Source organism: Oncorhynchus mykiss, chromosome 22 (assembly GCF_057628025.1).
Source record: "Oncorhynchus mykiss isolate SJ-2025 chromosome 22, ASM5762802v1, whole genome shotgun sequence".
In the NCBI taxonomy this organism is placed as follows: Eukaryota; Metazoa; Chordata; class Actinopteri; order Salmoniformes; family Salmonidae; genus Oncorhynchus; species Oncorhynchus mykiss.
Window position 1 is genome coordinate 11,530,470 of NC_143043.1, and position 22,757 is coordinate 11,553,226.

At 43.2% G+C, this 22,757-nt stretch overlaps 1 protein-coding gene across 10 annotated transcripts; it reads left to right on the forward strand.

Moving 5' to 3' along the window:
* The first annotated feature begins 344 nt into the window (after positions 1-344).
* Positions 345-22,186, forward strand: LOC110501349 (putative ATP-dependent RNA helicase Pl10). 10 transcript variants are annotated; one of them, XM_021578859.3, is made up of 20 exons: positions 567-893; positions 4,125-4,173; positions 4,300-4,347; positions 6,892-6,951; positions 9,472-9,651; positions 10,104-10,230; positions 10,337-10,444; positions 10,686-10,785; positions 10,933-11,068; positions 11,284-11,378; positions 11,544-11,642; positions 12,080-12,240; positions 12,457-12,601; positions 12,693-12,837; positions 13,731-13,778; positions 17,438-17,619; positions 17,801-17,918; positions 18,604-18,760; positions 18,890-19,026; positions 19,211-22,186. In XM_021578859.3, exons 1-20 carry the CDS (start codon positions 849-851, stop codon positions 19,306-19,308), a joined length of 2,238 nt encoding a protein of 745 aa, XP_021434534.1. In that variant the 5' UTR covers positions 567-848; the 3' UTR covers positions 19,309-22,186. The 10 variants fall into 10 exon arrangements, with proteins under 10 accessions (XP_090071563.1, XP_021434537.1, XP_090071564.1 ...); XM_021578863.3 differs by having other exon boundaries at positions 9,472-9,582; XM_021578862.3 differs by lacking the exon at positions 6,892-6,951 and having other exon boundaries at positions 347-893.
* Positions 22,187-22,757: the final 571 nt, after the last annotated feature.

Genomic DNA, 22,757 nt, shown 5'->3' on the forward strand with positions numbered 1-22,757 from the left:
GTGATCACACGGTCATCTGGAACAGCTGATGCTCTCATGAATGTTTCAGTGTTACTTGCCTCGAAGCTAGCACAGAAGTAATTTAGCTCATCTGGTAGGCTCCAGCTCTCGGCTGTGCTTCCCTTTGTAGTCTGTAATAGTTTGCAAGCCCTACCACATTTGAGGAGCGTCGGAGCCGGTGAAGTACGATTCGATCTTAGTCCTGTATTGACGCTTTGCCTTGTGGAACCTACTTAGTATGGTGTGCTTAACCTGTCCAACACTTACAGTGTTGAATTGCAGATGATTGATACAAGGAGAAGAGGCCATTTCAGACAATTAAGCAATACCCAAAGTGCCGCGTCACAAGGTTTTGCTTCTTTTCCTTCACCTTGTCTCCTTTTCTTATGTCCTATCATAATATATGTTTACTACGATTTAATATGTTTGCTATTAGCAATATTATTTACTTTACTATCATACGCACTTCACCTGAGCAAAAATAATGCAGATTAATATTTCCGCGCGGAAATGTACAAAATTTGGAACATCGCGATGTCTGTTCTAAAATAGTGTTATCTCGCGGTACCTGTGCGCGTAACTTAGCTTCATTCCACCACGGAGAAGCCAGTGGAAGGTTACGGTTACAGCTCGAGTGGATACTTTAATTTGCAACCACGTAAAAACTGACAGAAAGGAACATTTATTTACACAATACACTTGTTTTATTGACTGAAAGGACATAAAGTTAGCAACATATTACGGACTGGAATCTAGGAAGAATTGTGTGATCTTCAAAGAAACTAGCTAGTGTGCTAACAAAGAAAATACTTTCCCTTGACAAATAACCCTCTCTATTCTCTTTAGTTATGAGTCATGTGGTCGTTGATAATCAACACGGTCTAGATCAGCAGGTGAGTGTTTTACTTAATGTATTTAATACAATTATAACTTAGGAAATATGGAGTTAGGACAGCTAAAATAACGTTCCGTCAGCTAGCGAAGCGTATGCTAAGCTACCAAGCTAAAGCGGTTCGTAGCCAAGCTAACTGCGTGGATGTGGCTGGTAAAATGGTGGTTGGTGTGTCGCCGGTGACATTAACTGTGGTGATGGCGGATGCTGCCTAGCAATATTCAGTTTTGATAAGACTTGGGTAGTTAGAAAATGATTTGTTTCAACGATTACATATAGTGAACACTTGCTATCAATAACTGTATATTAATGTAGTTAGCTAGCTGACAGTCGAAAATACATATTTCAGTGTTTAATATGTAATTAGCCAGGCTAGTTGGCTACACGTAACAGGTCGGTATCGATTGCGTAGTTGATCTCACGGCAATCTTAACCAGGCGTGCTTAGGCCTTGGTTAATGTTGGCTATCTAGCTACATAACCAATACTTGTTAGCAACATAGATAACTGCCAAGCTGACATTTGATATTCAGATACATTTAGCGTGCTAGTTTACGTTAGCTAGCTAACTTAGCTGGTTGGATTGATGACATTTTACCGGCCGGTAAAAGTAACTGCTGAGTCTTGAAACGTGGCGCAGGAAATAACAATCGCGAGGACTGTAGGTGAATAAAGTAACCTACTCCAGACTGCGTTTACAAAGCCAATCTACCATTGACTAGCTAGTGAGTTAATGTCCGGTTTTAGTTATGTAAAACATAGCTAGTTAACTTGCTTTTAATAAATGTTATGTGGATATTGGTCTATATAAGGTTACTTCGCCGGTATAATCGTGTTTGTATATAACGTTAGTCAGCAGAACAACGCTTCGATCACACAGACAGCATCATCTGGATTTGTATGCAGCAAAAGTTAAACATTCACTTTATGCCGCTGCCACTTCTGTCAAGCCACCTACTCATACAGTTTGACGCATACGGTCGATAAATCCAATTTGTGCACTGCAACTGCCGCTGCAACGCAATGCTGCAAGGCAAACGCAGCGTTTCATCGGAAATGAATATAGTTCTGGTGTACCAAAATGCCACCACTGTCGGTGTGTTGGAAGCGTTAGTCTTGGATATTTTGCACATGATTCACTATGGTGGTAAAGCCTTGATCACACCTTTAATGTCACTACATTTTGTTACACCAGAGGTACATTAAATACTAATGGAATGCATTGTTTGCCTTGCAGCATTATGTTGTAGTGCGTTCTATTTGGTGCATATGCTGGATTTATCTAATGTATGCATCAAACCTTATGCATAAAGGGCTTGACAGAAACGTAAAGAAGGTGAAAATTCGATAAATCCAACATATGCACTGCCTCTGCAACTTAATGTACTTCTGGTGTACCAAAATGCAATGACCTGTTCAGTGCATGTGTCTATCCCCACGAGACAGATTAAAATACCTGAACCAACTATATTACTTTGGGGACAGGTCAAAATGCACATGAAACAATGATAGAAATCTAGCTAGTGTGCTGTTGCTAGCTAATTTGTTGTGGGAAAACATTGGGTTGTTATTTTAGCTGGAATGCATATGGCCCTTTTTTAGCTGGATCTTTGTAGAATCTTGACCCATGTTGGTTCATACAAAACCGTGTGTTCTCTACTCTGACAATTTAACCATAAACATAAAGGGGAAACCTAGTTAGTTTTTCTGTGGATTTTATATGGCGATTGGAAGCAAACTTTTTAAGGTGCATTACCGCCACCAACTGGACTGGAGTGTGTACCAAGTTCATCTTTCAATCACCCACGTTATGCTCTTAAATACTGAGGAAATTGGAAATGTGGAACCCACAGCGCCTAAAGCATCTAAAATATAATACATTTCTATTTTAGCGCTTGGCAAGCAGTACGGGTGAAATGATTGACTAATGTGTTTAGCAACTTGGGTGGTCTGGTCAGCATTTAACAGGCTGACCAAACCTGTAGCATTCCGTGCGTCTGTGTAGCTAGGCGCTAAAATAGAACTGGTAATGCGTCTCAGTTGGTTGCCAACTGCTGATCAAATCAACAGAAGAAAGGTGAACAGGGAATAGGGCTGACCCCAATTAGTCGATTGGTCGACCAAGGTTGTTTTAGTCGAGCAGTAACCTGTATGCATGTATGTACCCATCTCAGTGAACTAATCCTTTGCGGCGGCCTAGACTAAAGGCCAATTTATGCTTGATCCGTAAATGTTTATATCCAAGGACAAATTAGCTAGCAACAGCAAGCTTGGTAAATGTCCAATGCATGTTTTATGTGTGTTTCGACCTGTCCCCAAAATAATATAGTTGGTTTGGGTATTTTAACAGGAGTGTCGTAAAAGCGTCAAAGTCAACATGCACATGCAAAAACAATTTGGTCATGTAAGCCAAGAGCGTTGGCTGTAACTTTGAACTTTCCCCACACACAGAATCACTTCAGTAATGTAAACATTTGATTCACTGACTTGGTATACAGTGCATTTGGAAAGTATTCAGACCCCTTCAGTTTTTCCACATTTTATTTTAGACTTATCTAAAATGGATTCAATACTTTCCCCCCACTCATCAATACCCCATAATGACAAAGCAAGGAAAGGTTTGTAGACACTTTTGCAAATTCATAAAATATAGATTTACATACGTATACTGATATACTGTATTTAGACTGTTTGCTATGAGACTTTGAAAAAGAGAAATTGAGCAAGGGTGCACACCTGTATATAAGGTCCCACAGTTGACAGTGGATGTCAGAGCGAATACTAAGCCATGGGGTTTAAGGAATTGTCTGTAGAGCTCCGAGACAGGATTGTGTCGAGGCACAGATCTGGGGAAGGGTACCAAAAATGTCTGCAGCGTTGAAGGTCCCCAAGAACACAGTAGCCTCCATCATTCTTATAATGGAAGAAGTTTGGATTATTTCTGTTTTCACGTTGTCATTATGAGGTATTGTGTGTAGATTGGGGGGGAAACAATTTAATCAATTTTAGAATAAGGCTGTAACGTAACAATGTGGAACCTGGTAAGGGGTCTGAACACTTTCTGAATGCACTGTACAGGCTATCCTTCATATTGAACTTGAACCTGTCCAATCAGTGCTAGGATCAGACTTTTGGCACCAGATTTGCAAGCATTAATTCACCCCTTGGTTGTATTTGACCATGCTTGTGTTAAAATCACTTGATGCACTCCAACATCATTTCTGTGTTTTCAGCTTGCTGGCCTAGACTTGAACTCTGACGGACAGGGAGGAGGCACAGGCAGTAAGTATTAACAGCCAATAATTTGCATTCAGTGTAGCTCATTGTGGCGATCTTCATTGATGGCTTTACCATACTATTTGTTTCTCAATGTGAAAACTGATAGTCCTACCATTTTCCACTTCCTAGGGCGTTACATTCCACCTCACTTGAGGAACAAAGAAGTTTCCAAAAACGGTAAGCATCATCTTTGACACCCAATAAATCACATACAAGACATCAGCCCCGACTTGTATTACCAGGGTACAGACTCGCTCTGAGCGAGGTCTTCTGCCGATTGTTACCAGTTCCCAATTCTATAGGCCTACCTGTCTGCTTGTTTCAGGCTTGCCCCCCCCCCCCCCCCCCAAAACTCCCATGTTCTCCATTTAAATATTTAATGCCGTTGGATAACAAAGGGCTTGTCGTTAATGAAGGTGTGAAATAAGTTTTGGCCAGTGTTTTAATGGGTTCGGGACAGGTTGAAATTATAACTTCGACCAGAAATCCATGCATTTGTCAGTTAATCCCCAAGTTAATTGAAGCACTGTTGCATCAATCTAAGTTACATGTAAAAAAAAAAAAAAAAAAAACATCAAAATCAGTCAGTTAAAGCCAGAGGTATCAGCATCCTCCAGTGTTGCACTTTCTCATCTGTGGTGAAAGGTGGCAGAGCTCCAGCTGTGTTTGTCAGACCATGAGACATCCTGAAAATCTTTTTTCTAACGTCAACGTCAAATTTATGACCCTTCTATGAAAAGGGGAGACTCATTAACACGATGGTGTTTTGCTCTACGATCCCCACAAGTCTCTGAACCGTTTGGGCTACAAACTAATGGGACCACATTATAGAAAGGGGGAATTCTCACAAACACGATGGCGTTCTCTATTTTGCTCAAGGACCCCCACAAGGGTCATGGGATTCGTCTGAAGATAACCGGTACCACTTTTTTAAAAATTTATATATAATTGAATAATACAGGTAGTTTTGTGACACCAAAAAAGGGGTTAAATGTGCAACCCAGGGGTTGCGTTAGAATTCCGAAATCTGCATTTTCAATACGCTGTCCATCAGAAAAGCAGATGTAACTTTTTTTAGCTAAAATAAAGTCTTAGTGGGTTTTGTGGTTGTGTAAGGCTTATTCATCCAATTAGCCTTGGTATAATATCACAAGCCTCAAATTAATTTGATTATTGTGGACTGTCAGAAGTAGTGTATTTTACTTTTAATTGTACAACAACGCCTATATGGAGAACAACAAAAAATCTAGATGTGTGTTGTGAATCACCAATAAATCTTATTTTTTATTTTTTTAGGCTTAAGCCATATTGCCCAGCCCTACAATGACGTACAACCTTATTTGTGTCTTTCTTGACTAACAACTCCTGGCTCACAGGCGTGGAAATAATAAAATTATGTTCACATGACCTGGAATACTTAATGTACAAATGTCGCCCTTCTACCTGCATAAGGAGTTTACCGCAAGCCAATGCTTCTACAGCTCTCGATAAACGTAATAGCGTTCCTTACAAATAAGGAAACGTGCCGCCTGAGGTCCTATTGATCGTCGTGGAAAGCTGCCACTTGTTGACAAGTACTTTCTACATGTCACCCGGCCATCCAGGGGTGACAAAACACTGGAATGGGGTCCGTATTGCTCACTGCGCTTGGTTCATACAGCTTTTAGCTGCTAAAAGCGGTTGTAATAAAATGAACGGTGTCTCTTTTCTTCCACCAGACTGGTGGAAAAAACATCTATGATCTCTTCTACATAGAAGATCATACACAATTGCCTGTTTTCCTCAACTTCCCAATACATTTCTGATGAATTTCAAACCATAACTCCTTCTGATTTAAATATTATTACAAATCAGTCAATCAATTATACTGTCAAAGCTCAAAGAAGAAGAAAAAAAAGTTTACATTGACTTTTTTTTTACCCCTCATTTTCTCCCCAATTTCGTGGTATCAAATTGTTAGTAGTTACTGTCTTTTCTCATTGCTACAACTCCCGTACGGACTCGGGAGAGGCAAAGGTCGAGAGCCGTGCGTCCTCCGAAACACAACTCAATCAAGCCGCACTGTGCCCGGCCCGCCACAGGAGTTGCTAGTGCGCGATGAGACAAGGATATCCCTGCCGGCCTAACCCGGACGATGCTAGGCCAGTTGTGCGCCGCCCCATGGGCCTCCCAGTCGCAGCCGGCTGCGGCAGAGCCTGGGCTCGAACCCAGAGTCTCTGGTGGCACAGAGACTTTTAACATGGTGGGTCCGGGATTATTTTTGGGGCATGTGTCAAAAGTCTGGAAACCCTTGAGATGCATACACCAAAAATTACAGAGGATACTGTACAATTGTTTCAATCGTGGCAACTTTTTTTCTAGACCTGGCCCAACAAAAATACTTCCAGTTATTGCACAAGAGAAATCATCAACATTCTCTCTGCCATTTCTGAATAATCTGCATGATTGTTGGATTTGGAAAGTTACCAGTTGTTTACTGCTCGCTGTCACTGGGTCCAGCAGATCACAATATTCTTAAGGGAAAGACAAGCCGGTGTCCTAAGAAAACATTCTCATGCTAACTAGGCTAGCACTGACTTGCCTCTGAGAAGTTGTACACATATTAAATGCCAGAGTATATCCCAATGAACATCTCATTAATCATGGTAAAGCGTTTCTTGGGTTAGCTTCATCTCACACCATTGTGACATTGTTTTTTATTTTATTTTTATCCCACAACAGAAAATGCTTATTCCTCTGGTAGACAGTACGGTTATTCAGTGCCACCTCCAGTGAACTTCTGTAAGTGCCTTCCGTCTCCTTTGTGCTGAGGGCACCCTGCATTTGTAGTTGCATGAAATGGCCTTTTACACACCTGAAACACCAATGTGGGTTGTTCCAGGTGCACAGATTCCACCAACGTAAACTGAATCTGTGGAAATGGAACCCAATGTGAAGGGGATTAGACTTTTGAAAAACAATGCGACACCCAGCTTCAAACCTGAAACTGATTTGCTTTTTTTTCTGCTGGTTTTGCTCATATGCTGCTTACAAATTATATGTGAGGGAACAGGATATGATAGCTCCATCTAGGCCAATGCATTAGATTTTTTAAATTCTTTTGCTGGCATTGCAGCACATCTAATTTTAACATCTTATTATAGCTGCTTTCAATGATGAGCTAGCTGTATTGAGAACTTGTGTGTGTGCGATCTTGCACATGTTCTAACCCACAGTATTTTCCATATTGTAAGCCTTTACAATATGTGGTGTCCCTGAAAGTTTCATTTAAGCAGTACCCTCAATGCCACCAAAGACACAAAAATAACTATACACCTGGATGGGATAACTGTATGGCCGGTAACTATTAGTGGCATGTCAAACTACTCTTGCATCAGCCAACTTATGGAAGGGTAATCTGTTTTTATAGCCTCCTTCCCCTGTACCTTTGCTTAGGTTACCCAAGACTGGCCTCTCAGGAGCTAGACTTTTACCACTTTAACAATGGGGTCTGGTCAGACAGAAATGGCATACCTGTGTACCTGCATGCCACGTAGGCTATTCCCCTAAGAGAACACCACACCCAATTCCCACTACCGGGAATAGGGTATCACTTGAGAATATGCAGCCATGGACTGGTATCAAAGCTGTGTATTCTAGTATGCAGTAGCTTGCCTCTGTTGCATGGTTGTTTTAAAATTGATATTTTTAGTGAGATTCTGTCCTGCGTCGCTAGAATGGCCTTATTACTAATGCCAATGGGAGCTGCAGTATGCTCAATGCTAACATCCTTATGTTGTGTATCTGCAGTAGGAATACAGCTGTATCAAAACAAACCTTAGGTATGTAGTATTCACTACCTTCTGGTCATTCTAGGAGTATACCAATTGAATGGAATCAAAGCAGGGACTCCTGTGTGAAGGAAATGTTGCACATTTGATGAGCTTAAATAGCTATTAGCCTTTACTTGGAATCCTTCCAATAGGCACTGTAATTAACCAAGGAAAACCTTGTGTAACTTGTTGGGGTCTGAAATTGTGCGGCTTAGATGTAAGGACTTCGCTTGTCTTTAGCATTGTGCCATGCGTATTGATGTCAGAGCCTGCAGTGTGCTGCTGTAGGGGGTGACTGATCTGAATCCTGATTGGTTATGTGATTCCTCTATCCTTCCACCTTAATCTGTGTTAACTCTACTGTCCAGAAATAGTCCCTCCAAAAAGAGTAAGCAGACCTGCTAATTTTACTGTCTGATTGAACATTGGCTAAGCCACACTATACATTCATATAGTATATTGCTTACTGTTGGAGTCTTCAACTCAAGTAATTTAGACAGAATTGTCTTTTATTAATGTAGCTCATTCAGCCTGCACCAATATGAATTACACATTATTGCATCCCTTGTGTTAATGCACAGTTTGCATCAATAGAGGACTAGGCTAAATTAACAAGTATTTCTGGGCCCCTTGTCCAACATGAAACTAGCTGACTCAGTTTCTTAGCAATGCCTCTGAATGGTAGTCTTTGATCCTACAGAATGTGGCTCCTGGCTAGCGCTGTTTGCATAGTGCACAGGGATATGAACAGTGTGTGTTTGTGCACAGCACTAGGCCTGGTCTGAAGCCTCAGCTGGTGTGTGTATTCACCACATTAGGTTTGCCCTGTGCGTGAGAAATCTGGTGTTGAAGGAGCCGCTGAGGACCCACAGGTGGATGTGGAAGCTGCTGCTTACTACATATTTAGACTACCTTTTATCTGAAGCTTTACCACCTTGAAGTGAAAGAAAAACCCTGTGGGTTGGGGCTGTTTGTCACGTCTGGCAGTGGTAAAGCCCTAAACAGTCCCCTGACCAGCCTGCTGCCTAGCCTGCACTCATAATGGTGTTGCCACCAATGGGAAAGATGAGACGGCCAGCATGCAGAGCTGGGCATATCGCTGTAGTGAATGTCCCCACCTCAGATGGGAGCCTGATCTTGTATTGTAGGATTCTTTGGAAGTATAGGTTTTCTGCAGAGATGTTCTGTTGTGAACTCATACTGCCAAGTTCAGTCAGTTGGCCTCCCTTTTTACAAGGTTGAATCTCTAAAATATAGTTTTAGAAGTCCTTTGATCAATAGTCACTAGCTTTGCCAAATCCCATTTGAAAGGAGGGTGATGGGAACTGATATTTTAATAGTGAGGTGAGTATTTTCCTTTGTCTGTGGGCTTGGGAGTCCAATCTATCCCCTTCGTAGTCTCTGAACATGACAACCCCATAGTACACTTTCTCTACCTCCGTCTCATCATCCCCCTCTTCCTTTCATTCCCCTCACCCTGTCCATGAAGACTCTCCAGGAGGATGGGACAGCGGACGCAGCAACGGCTTTGCCAATGGTTACCATGACAACCGCAATACGGGCTTCGGGGGACGCGGCGGGCCTCCCCGAAATGACAGAGGTGGGCGTGGCAGCTACCGCGGTAACGGCATGGGTGGCGCCTCGTTTAATCAGCCAATGCACATCGCAGGTGGGGAAACCTACTGTGCCAAATTGTATTTATCTATTCCGCAGTAATAACCAATACTATTAGACTAATGCAAGTAGTAGATATTGTATTATGCTCTAGATCTGGTCCTCTAGGTCCTACTGTGCATATAGACACATTTTTACTCGGTAATACTAGTAATGACTACTAATAGACTATCTGCAGAGGCAGAATTTCCTTGAGTCACCAGTAATTGAAATAATGTAAGAATAAAATACTTAATACGAATAAGACTCCTTTACTTAAGACACAATATGTTTTATTGATAAAATACGCAGACAATACTTGAAAGATACAGAAAAAAAAACACCCCTGCACATTGTCTATCCTACACTCCAATCATTCGATCAAATCCATTTACCAAAATGGCTGTTTGCTTCCCAAGCAATATTTGAATGGTGGTACTCACTAAGCTATCCACTCTCTCTCGCTAGGGTTTAGTGGTGGACAGGATGGTGGAGGCTGGGGAGGTACTCCCAGACAAGACGCAGCCTATAACAGCTTTGGCGGGAGGGGGAAGTCTTCTTTCTACAACGACCGTGGATCATCAGGGGGCAGAGGGTACGTACCAGTCAGCGGAATGCATTTTGCTATACAAGTAGGTGTGTGTTCAGACAGCTGATGATTGTGAAGTGTGTTGAGCAGTGTATCTGTGTGTCTGTTGTAGTTATCAGCGTGGAGGTTATGGCGGTGGAGGCAACAACCGCTGGCAGGAAGACTCCAGGGACGATGAGGACTGGTCCAAACCCAGCCCCGCCAACGAACGCTTGGAAGCGTGAGTCACACTCTTCTCCTCTCAACTGTTACATTGGCCAAAACCAGTATGTATAGGAGTTCTGCAACTTTAAGTGTGCCATTTTAAATAAGCATACTCAACCATATTGATCTTAGACTCACTCTTACAGCTGGGAGTGTGCAATAGAAGTGTTCAGCAATTTTGGGTAACTTTTTAAAGAGTCATGTTAGGTGTTGTCTAATGTGATGTCCTCTAACCCAATTTTTTTCCGCTCATCCAGGGAGCTGTTCTCAAGCGGCAACACAGGTATTAACTTTGAGAAATACGACGACATTCCGGTGGAGGCCACTGGATCCAACTGCCCGCCACACATTGATAGTGTAAGTCACGTCACTGGCTTTACAGTCAACAATTGTCTTGTAGATCAAGAGAAACACGCTATGGAACACTTTCAAGTAACTCTTGTTGACAAAAGTTAAGAGTAGAAGTGATCCAAAACTAACAGCGCCTGTGTTTTGGTATTTCAGTTCCATGATGTGGACATGGGTGAGATCATCATGAGCAACATTGCCCTGACCCACTACACGCGGCCCACCCCTGTCCAGAAATACGCTATCCCGGTCATCAAGTCCAAGAGAGACCTCATGGCTTGCGCTCAGACTGGTAAGAGAATGAATGAAGAAGCTTTACTTCAAGGTGGGAGACGGTAGCGGAAGGATTCGCTAGAGGATAAAATGGAATTGAGCCTGTTTAGGGACTTTAATTTGATTCCTTTTGCATTACAAATTTAGCTAAATATTTAAAACATGTTTGGGGATTTTCTTTCAGACCAGCAAAAATGAATGATTATTGTATTGAGTGACTGTTCCTTTCCTCAGGCTCGGGTAAGACTGCAGCCTTCCTGGTGCCAGTGCTGAGCCAGATCTACACACAGGGGCCTGGAGACGCTGCAGCGGCTGGCAAGAACGGACAGGTACACAGTCACATACACGAGCAGCCTGCAACGTTGAGTTTTTCCATCAATCTGAAACGCTGCTTTTCTATGAAAGCAATTAAATTGCCCCTCCCGACTTGCAGGTGTGCTATTTATTTATGTGATGTGTTGAGGTTGACCAACACTTGTTGCTTCCCTCCACAGGACAGTGGTAAATATGGGCGCCGTAAGCAGTATCCTCTCTCCCTGGTCCTGGCTCCCACCAGAGAACTGGCCCTGCAGATCTACGAAGAGTCCAGAAAGGTGTGGGCTAAAACTCCACAGACAGACAAAACCATACACGATGGACAGACAATGAATGGCGTTGTAGTGACACCAGTATAGTAGAGTAGCCTTGTTGCGGCTAAGGAAGATGGTGAACTGAATGTTACTGATTCCCAACAGGCTGATTGATTGCAACGAGATAAATAAAATGTATTTTCTTGGCATGCACACTTTCCCTGTACTGTGTGTGTTATGGAGGGGCAAAATGCCCAGTGCCATGTCTTCTGGTTCCATTTTTAATCACTGGTACAATCTTATATCCTGTCAAAATGGATGCGCATCAAGTTCTATGTAACATAAGTGTTCATCTCGGTAACATCTGTTATGAACGATACTCCAAAGACAATGAAAGGGTGATGGTTGAAACTTGAATTATGGCTGTACTAGTGTTCTGAACTGTCCTGTGTATCTCTTAGTTTGCCTACCGCTCCCGTGTGCGTCCCTGTGTGGTGTACGGGGGGGCTGACATCGGCCAGCAGATCAGAGACCTGGAGCGAGGCTGCCACCTTCTGGTGGCCACACCCGGGCGCCTGGTGGATATGATGGAAAGGGGCAAGATTGGCCTCGACTACTGCAAGTGAGTGGGGCAGGCGCGAACACTGACAAATTGGCTAACACCAAAGAGTTTGCTAAAGCTAACAAGATAACCAGTGCTAATGAGTTAGCTAACAAGTTAACTAGTGCTGACGAGTTGGCTAGTGTTAATGATAATGAGTTGGCTAATGTTTTGTCCAACACTAACATAAGTGAGTGACCAAAGTGCTAAGTGAGCTGTTTCTGTCATCCCTGTCAGCTACCTAGTGCTGGACGAGGCTGACAGGATGTTGGACATGGGTTTTGAGCCCCAGATCAGACGCATCGTGGAGCAGGACACCATGCCCCCTAAAGGCATCCGTCAGACCATGATGTTCAGTGCTACCTTCCCCAAGGAGATCCAGGTACACAAGCATGCACCAGTAGTGACGCAAGCTTGAGAAATAGAGTACAATTCTGGGTGCGTGTTTCTGACTGTGTATTTCTGACTGTTAGATGCTGGCGCGTGATTTCCTAGAGGACTATATCTTCCTGGCCGTGGGCCGCGTGGGCTCCACCTCAGAAAACATCACCCAGAAAGTAGTGTGGGTGGAGGATGGTGACAAGAGATCCTTCCTCCTGGACCTGCTCAACGCTACAGGTAAGGAACGCACACATGAACGAACAAAGACACCAACTCTACCCCATAACACTCAAACCCTTTTACACACGCTCACGTTCTCACACCAAACTCCATCATTCACACAGGTATAACGTTCAATCCAATGATGTATATTAGCCCTGGATTGCTGATGATATGTATTGGTCATTGAGAGGCTCTGAAGCCACCGGTCGGCCATATTGGCACTCCCCAGTAGGAGCAGTCCTCCATAGGAATTAATGGAATTCTACACTATTTCAATTAATGTTTCTAGGACAAAATTACATGTTATTAATTATTTTGTGTTGTAGTGGGCACAGTAACATTAGTAAAGTCAAATGTTTACTTTAAAGACGTTTTTATATATTTTGTCTCAAAATATACTTTTAAGTGTGCATTAAGGTGGTCAGTAATAAAATAAATGTGGAAAACATAAATGTAGACATTAAGAAATGTATTTCTATAGCTTCCAAAATGTTTTTTACAATAGTGGGGCAGTGCCAAGATGGAGACACGGTGGCTTCAACACTGTGCCCCGTATCAGTCAACTAGTGTGTGTATATGTGTATATCTAAATCATTGGTTCAGTCACAGATGTATTGAAACTAATTGATGATACTTGCCACGGTGTTTATCTAAAAGGGTACATTTGTTAGCCTTTTCCCTTGCCCCCACCCCCAACCACCTGTTAGTCTGTATGCCCAAAGTAAATGAACTGCCCCATGGACAGGTCTCCTAAACTAGTTGACATGATGAACCTTCACCATTCTCCCCTGGGTGAAATGGAGGGTGGATGATTGGGAAAGCGCTAGTTATTACATATCTGTTAAGAACTGTTAAGTTACTCCACACTGCCTTTGGTTTACTCTACTGGGCGGTTTGGTTTTATTTAGTCATTCCCAGTGATGCTCCTGATGTTCAGGAGGCTGCAGTGACACCCGGTAAGTATTATTATGGTACTATAACCCCCAGTCTGACCCTCCCAACTGGCAAACATCCCACTCCATCCTTTTCCCTTCCCTGGTCCCCAACCCTCTATTTCTCCTTTCATAATTTCTCAAAAGAGCTTTAGGGCCAGACATAATGGTTGTAGTCTCAGAGCCAGGGGAATCCTACCTTTAGGTCAGGGGTGGGCAACTCGAGGCCTGGGGAGCTGTGGTGTGCAGGCTTTTGTTCCAGCCCAACACTAAGACTAAATTACAGCCCTCCAGGACCAACCCTGTCATTAGAACCAGCAGTAATGCTTACCATCCTCAAAGGAGGATGTTAATTGGAGCACAGCTTTGGTGTTTTTTACTTGGTGTTACTGTCTGGGTGTTACACACACACACACACATGTGGGAGATTTTAAGGACACGTTGGGCTGTTGCCTTTGTAAACTGAGCTACACTCTGTTAGTCAACTGTTTAAAGGAGCTACTGGAGTCTTCTATAAAAGTAGGTTTAGTCCATCTATGTTAAAGGGGGAAAAAATATAAATGAACTATGTTTTGTGGGGGGGAAAGATAGACGATGAGTTTCCAATGACCTCATCGGTGTTGAACCAATTATGAGTAGGTGTTGTCATTGGAAAGACTTCTATCTTTTTTTTATGACAAAACATAATGAATATGAAGTTAAACATTTTAGAAACAGCTGATTCAACTAATCAAAGTTTGATGATTAGTTGGTTATTTGAATCAGCTGTGTAGTGCTAGGGTAAAAACCAAAATGTGCACCCCTTGAGGTCTTGAGTTTTGTGAACACTGCCCTAGGCGCTAGACCTGCATGTAGATATCCAAGCCCTGATTTGAATATTTAGAATAGACATCACACCTTCTGTGACATTAGCACAGATATTATGACTGGATAGGTGAATGTTTTTGCCATATGCTACTAGCCTTCACCTATCCAAACATGTGAAATCAGCAATTATTCCAAGGAAGGCAGGATGCATTTTCAAGACACTCAAACCTGGTCCTGTTCTCTTCATCGCTCAGTGTTGCCATGCCAACCTTACCCAAATGCAGCCTGCTGCCTACCTGTTACTGAATGCTGCTGCTGTTGAATTAGACGTAGGGTCATCAGAGAATGTCAACAATGACACCACCACATGCCCCCATCCACCCCCCATCCAGTTTCACACTTGACCGTTTGTGCCGATAGCCATTAATGTAGTGTTGGTCCACTGCTGACAAAACTGAGACTACTCATTTACTAGTACTATTCCAAATGGCTGTGAGGACATGCTTCTGCTCCCCTGATTTCCATTTTTCAGTTGCCGTTTGTTTCGTTGCTCCATGGTGATGAACTCAGTCACACCACCATCGATTTTATAGAGTGACCACATTTAAAATACCCAAATGCGGGACAAGATTTTTGTGGCATATTTGTGGGACAGTGTAGCCTACATTAATAACAAAAAATATCTCAGACACATCCCCCTTCCGCTGCAACGAACAAGCTAATTGAAGCACCTACTCTTTTGCCTTGTGCAAAATTTTGTGATGCAGTAAGAGACTGGCTGTTAATGAAAATCTGACACTATTTGGCCAAGGAAACCATTTCTGGTTGGTCTCAGGGAATGTAAAACAGTTATGCTGCATATAGACGGGACGCAAAACCATCATACCAGTTGGCATAGCGGGACAAGAAAGTAAAAAAAAAAATATGGTGACAGCAAAAGACAGCACGATGGTATGCATTGCTAGGGTGACTTCAGTAAACAAAGAATGCTAATGAACATCGGGTAGAAAACATTTTAAAAAGTGTTAGCATTGATTGACAAAAGTTTAAATATTTGAACTTTGTCGGCAAGTCCCATCTACCGTGGCATTCACTGCCAGGCTTTACGGCATTTACTGTGGGTGTCGTAGCTGCAAATGCACTACATGGCCAAAAGTATTTGGACACCTCCAAATTGGCGGATTTGGCTATTTCAGTCACAGCAGGTGTATAAAATTGAGCACACAGCCATGCACTCTTCATTGACAAACATTCTCAGTAGAATGGTCTGTGCTGAAGAGCTCTGACTTTCAGCGTGGCACCATCCTAGGATGCCAACTTTCCAACAAGTCAGTTTGTCAACGCTCTGCCCTGCTAGAGCTGCCCTGGTCAACGAAGTGCTTTTATTGTGAAGTGGAAATGTTTAGGAGCAACAACTGCTCAGCTGCAAAGTGGTAGGCCACACAAGCCCACAGAACGGGACCGCTGAGTGGGTAGCGCTTAAAAATTGTTGTCTCGGTTGCAACACTACAGCGTTCCAAACTGCTTCTGGAACCAACGTTAGCACAAGAACTGTTCGTTGGGAGCTTCATGAAATGGATTTCCATGACCGAGCAGCCACACACAAGCTTAAGATCACTATGCACTATGAGTGGCATAAAGCTTGCCACCGTTGGACTTTGGAGCAGTGGAAACACGTTCTCTGGAGTGGTGAATCACGCTTCACCATCTGACAGTCTGACAAACAAATCTGGGTTTAGCAGATACCTGGAGAAGGCTAGGTGGTGGAGGAGGAATATTGGTCTGGGGCTGTTTTTCATGGTTCGGGCTAGGCCCCTTAGTTCCAGTGAGGGGAAATCTTGACTCTACAATGACATTCTAGATGATTCAGTGCTTCCAACTCAATGGCACCGGTTTGGGTTAGGCCTTTTCCTGTTTCAGCATGACAATCCCCCTGTGCACAAAGCATGGGCCATAATGGTTTGTCAAGATCTGTGTGGAGAAACTTGACTGTCCTGCACAGAGCCCTGACCCCACCACCCATTTGAACACCTTTGGGATGAATTGGAACGACCGACTGACTGCAAGCCAGGCCTAATCGCCCGACTGCAAGCCAGGCCTAATCGCCCAACATCAGTGCCTGACCTCACTGATGGTCTTGTGGCTGAATGGAAGCAATTCCCGGCAGCCATGTTCCAACATCTAGTGGAAAGCCTTCCCAGAAGAGTGGAGGCTGTTATAGCAGCAAAGTAGGGACCAACTCCATATTTATGCCCGTTTATTTTTTTAATGAGATGTTCGATGTACAGGTGTCCACATACCTTTGTATGCTGAATAAGCAAGTTATGAGAATTGAGACACTCACAAGTTTGACAAAATTACCTTTCAGTATAATACGGCTATTTAGGCCTTGGCCCACCTCCTTTTGTAGCTCTTCATTAGAAGCACAAGTTAAACTTTCCACTCAAAGATTAGCTGCAATTTAGCACGAAAGGTTCTGATAAACGTGATTGGTTGAAGATGACGTAGGCCTACATCAGAATATCAGATCTCAACAATTGAAGTGTTTAACATCACCAGTACCACATCTTTTTTATATATATATATATATATATATAGTAATAAGTGCAATGTGACTGTAAAAGAGACTTGTTGGAATGTCTAACAAGGGCCATAATGCAGGGCTGTCCTGCACCATCTGGGACATGTGGTCACCCTATCAGCACCTGCTCTGTTAGCGCAGCACCATTTTTTTGTTTCTGATCCCATCGCCCCTCTCATTGTCTGAAGTCTTTATCCTGCTCATAGCCTGTGCGCTAAGTACTCAACGTTTGCTTGATTTTCTTTTCATCTCTTCCGCGCGCTCTCGCTACGTCTCTCTTCCTCACTCTGTCTAGGTAAGGAGTCTCTGACATTGGTGTTTGTGGAGACCAAAAAGGGAGCAGACGCCCTGGAGGACTTCCTGTATCGTGAGGGCTACGCCTGCACCAGTATCCACGGTGATCGCTCCCAGAGAGACCGAGAAGAGGCGCTGAACCAGTTCCGCTCTGGCCGCTGCCCCATCCTGGTGGCCACCGCGGTACGGCAACACACACACCCCTTCTGTCAAGACAGTGATGTCATTTCCCCCTTTTTATCCTACACGCATCAAAACGGATCGGGATTTGTATTGAAGCTACTACAACCGTAACGACAATCACCACCTGAAAGGTTTTCGCCATTGCTGGTTGCATCACGTTTCCCTCTGTCTTCTCCTCCAGGTGGCTGCGCGGGGTCTGGACATCTCTAACGTCAAGCACGTCATCAACTTTGACCTGCCCAGCGACATAGAGGAGTATGTCCACCGCATCGGTCGTACAGGCCGCGTGGGGAACCTGGGTGAGTGGGACTAGTGTTTGAGGGGGGTTCTCCCATCATGACCCATTATGTGTATGTGTAGGATTTTGACCCAACTCTAACACACCAAGATTGTGTTTGAGGTCATGCGAAGGAAAACGTTTTAGAACATTTTGCTACCAAAACAAGAATTAGCTTTTTTTTGTTTGCTGCATAATTAACATGACTCGGACTAAACAGATAGATAAATCACCAAATTATTCTTGGATTCACATATTGTTACTGATAGCTAGGTCACATGCGTCACTCACCTTGTGTATCAGGTTCTGTTGTCAGTCTGACATTCGGTTAGTTGTATAATTAGAATGCTGTGCTTAGCTCTGCACAATAGTAGATTGTCCCGTTGTGTTGGAGAGTGCATTACCACACTGGTGCCGGTGAATAACGGTGTTTGTGTTGGCCATGCGCCTCTGTGTATTACATCTGATACGACTGGGATGGTAGCTAGTCCGAACAGACTCAGCAACATGTTGTAGAAACAAGAGAATAACTGAGGATAAACAGTAAAACTACACTATTATATTACTTAAGATCTCACACTGCATGAATTGTCTTTTTAAGAAGCCTTAAGTCTTTCAAGAACTGAAGTTGCTCATTCCACCGCATGCCCTGGAGAGTTGCGCTGCATGATGTGTGTAGCGTATTGAGAGCTGTCTGCGTTTTGTAGGTCTGGCCACGTCGTTCTTCAACGATAAGAACAGCAACATCACCAAGGACCTGCTGGACATCCTGGTGGAGGCCAAGCAGGAGGTGCCGTCCTGGCTGGAGAGCCTGGGTTATGAGAACCAGCACAAGGGCAACACAGGACGCGGACGCTCCAAGAGGTGCACGCACAACTTTTTCAGGGATGTTAATGTCCCACCAATGGTTTTAGATCAGAAGGGAGCTTCTCGAGAAAGGAGAATAAGCTACATGTTCTGTGTGTATCAACTTTTGTTCTCTCGCTCCGCTAGGTTCTCCTCTGGTGGATTTGGTGCCAGGGACTACCGTCAGACACCCGGTGGTGGCGGCTTTGGCGGTGGTGGTGGGCGCGGAGGCCCACGCACCGGGGGTTACGGAGGAGGCGGAAGCCGTGGCGGCTTTGGTGGAGGTAAGCACTAGGCCCTTTTCAGAACCATTTGAAGAGCCACTCTAAATGTCCCTTAGTTTTCCAAATCATCATGGATAAATTCCTGACTCAATCATGTGTGAGGGGTCATCCATATAGATTAATTCAGTAACTCACATACAGCTATCATAACAATCTACTGACCCCCGACCTCTGTCCTTCCTAGGTGGCTTTGGAGGCGGGAACTCCTATGGTGGCAACGATGCAGGCTACGGTGGCAACTACAGCCACTCCGGTAGTGGAACAGACTGGTGGGGCAACTAGTCATAGAAACCCGGTTGCCACGCCAACCAAACCGATCCCCTCACGGAAACCACATGTTGACTACGCCAGACTAAAATACCCCCGCTCACTCAACCCTGTGTAGTTTTCACTGACACACAGTACATTACACACATTGCGATTCTCTGCCCCTTCGCTTCTCTCACATGGAGAACGACGCAACGCGAAGATATAACCAGCGTGATGCCAATCCACTGGAGAAGAGCAGAGATTTGCACACTTAAGATTAAGAGTGTGCATGTAAGGATGCTGACATGTATTGTCTGATATAGCAACTCTAGACTTTCGTTGTTCAAAACAGCACATCCTTTTTTCTTTGTATAAACAAAAATAAGAACCTAAAAGAATAACCTGAGGATCATTTGTATGGTAATGTACTGTGCCTTTTGAATTTAGACAGGACTAATTCTGTTGTCATTTCACCAAATGAATGTGGCCAAGAGCTCTAAATTGTGTTTTATTTTGGGGGTGAAAAAAGAAACAGAAAAAAAAAAGCTTGTACTTAATCAAACCTTGGCAAACACTGGGGGCATTGTGACTCGCTCGAGTCATGAATCCATTTGAACCTTTCAAAATTGTCGCACGGTCATCATGTAGCCTTTTATCGAGTTCAAACAGCTAACTTCACTGTAGCGTCCGACCTCACTGGGCCGTACTCCTAGTTTGGCCAATAACTGTATTCTAATCTTTAAAGGACGAAGAGTTCGATTACTTTTTAATTTTTTCGCTCACTCTATCCTGGATAGGCTCCTCTAAGGATACGGTAGTCTTTCCAATAGCCATTCCAGTTGTGATCTCTTAACACGGAAAGTCGTTAAAATCAATGCTAACAAACACACACTAGGGTTTAATTCAAACAAACACTCAATGAATTGACTTGACAGTGTTATGGCAGCTAGTAAGTTACCTGCCACTAGCTACATTAACTGGGCAGTGTTTTTTGGTTTGTTTACATTTGAAGAGCGGGCGCATGCGCGTGGTATTGTAAAACTGGCAGTTTTGAGTGAAATGTTTCTTCTATAAACATGTATCAAAACAAAAAATGCCCACCATCTTGGAAGTGAAGTTCAAAATGGCTGCACAAGGACCACAGCGTCGGGGGGGGGGGCAGGGGGGAACGATAGCGTCGGGGAGGCACGGTGTGGTGCAGCGTTAACATTAAACAGTCTTACCGTTGACCGCCGAGCCGGTATTCTACGCATGCTAGTGTTTTGTTTTTTGGTCAAGGAGATATAAGACAAATGAACCGAGTCGCAGGCTTAACTTAATTACAAACGTTTTCTCTTTTCAAGCTGTGTTGGAGGGGCATGGTTCATCTATCTGAGACAAGCAGTAGCAGGTCCATCACTAAGGGTTAACTAGTCAGAAAGCAAAGGGACTGGACAGCAGGACAGTTGTTGCCGGGGTTATGGGTTGAAGGTCAAGGGTTATCAGTGCACCGCCATCGCTTTGGTTTCCATTGCTCCTTGCTGTGAAGGTGGCCAAAGACTGGGGACTGTTGTCCCCTTCCTTATGGTACATGTGTACTGTCAACTCTGGGAGGTAGTCAGCTTTAGATGTGTATGAAGCTCTGGTTCTGACTGGCCAGACAAGGCTTTTCCCCTCAAAGAGCAGCAGCCAACGAGAGGAGGAGAGATGGGGCATTGGAGTATCTCTAAGTGCACTACGTTTCTTAAGTGTATTGTGCCTTTTGAACTTTTTAAATGTATTCACTTTAAAAGCGGATGCACTGACAGTGAGAACTTGGATTGAAAGGTGCTACTTGAGTTTGTGTGTAGGCCCTTGTTTGTTGTCGTGCCCATCAAGTTTTACAAAAGTTATTTTATTGCACATCTAGAGTTTTATATAAATGTCTTGAATACATGTCCTTAAGCTTCCAAATATTGTGTGAGGAGATTGTGGAAAAAAACGCAGCTTGTTTACAAAGGGGAAGGGTTCTCAACATTTAAACAGGATTTATTTGGGACCAGGGGATTTAGCAGTTGGGAATTTAGCCATTTGCACACAGATTTCTAGATTCTACTTTTGCTGCTAGTTTTGTGTAATTTATTAAGCATTTCTGAGAGATATTTATTTTTGTAAGCCTCAAAGTGATTCTTTGAAAGTTACAAGAAACTTGACCAAAAGACGGTAACAAAAACACTGGCACTTGAATGTTGAATGTCACCTGTATGCGTGAAAAAAATATATATATTTCGGGGTAGTGTGAGCTTTTTAATGTTTAAGACATATTGGACTCGGTCAAAAATAATATCCACAGACGTCAGGGCCTGAGGCCTTGAAACATCTCGAAATATTATATAGTCAAATTGGCCTTCAAAAAGAGAAATGGAATTAATCAAACATGCCAAGGTTTGGAATTAAAGTTGTTAAAAGAGCAAAATCTAATTTTCCTAAATCTATCGGTGCAGAACTGTTCGGGATTCTCAAATTGTATGCATTGTTTATAATAACTCTTTATTCTAATTTGACCTGACTTATATTTATAAAAAAACATCCAGTGTATGTCTGGCACATGACAATCTTAAAAAACAATGTGGTTTATTCTCTATTGTTGCATTTGCATATGGCACCTCTGGGGATTGTTCCCTCAGAGTATTGAGCAGGTCTCAGCTGCAGTAGTGTTACCCACAGTAGCAGCACATTAACTGCTAGCCTGACCACAGGAAGAATAGGCTACAAGCACCACTTGCTCAGTGCCCTGAGGAAGAACAACCCAGAGCTCTTTAGACTTAGACTTTGCTTTCTGTACTAGCTTAGAGGCTAATGCACAGCATGGGAAAAGACTCAGCTGTGTAATTATTGTATGATTTTACCTAAATAAAGTTTGAATGCAAAAGTACCATATTATAAAAATCAAGCATGTCTTAAGAATTGTGTTATAAATCTAGGACAGACTATATCCTGGAGTGGCTGTGGAGAGGCGCAGCGAAGTTGGCGTTGATTTGATGGGCTTCAGTTCATTTGAGAGATTTCATTGTTAACACCATGTTTCACTTGTCTCATTTATGGAATTCTTCTGTTATCAAATCAGGGTTGTGTTGTGTTCAATAGTGCACAATTTCGCCAAATGTTTTGCAATTTAAAATGATGCACATTCTTAATGGGCAAGTTCGGGTAGTACACCTGTGCTCTGTTTCAACATTCCTACTGAACACAACCCTGTTGTGGTCAAGTCACTGGTTGAGTTGAATACCAGAAGCATTTAGGATTATCTGACCACAAATCAGTGGTTGAGGTTAAGAGCATGCTTGATGATCCCTGCATGCACATACAGGTTTTAGTGGGGGTTGCTGTGCAGGAACACACACTGGTGCGCTCACACTATCAAACACATTATTCATGCAAATGTACTTGCACACTTGTTCTACCAGATACGCACACACTGCCTCTCAGACAACCTATTAGCCTGTTCAGTCCTATATGTGAGT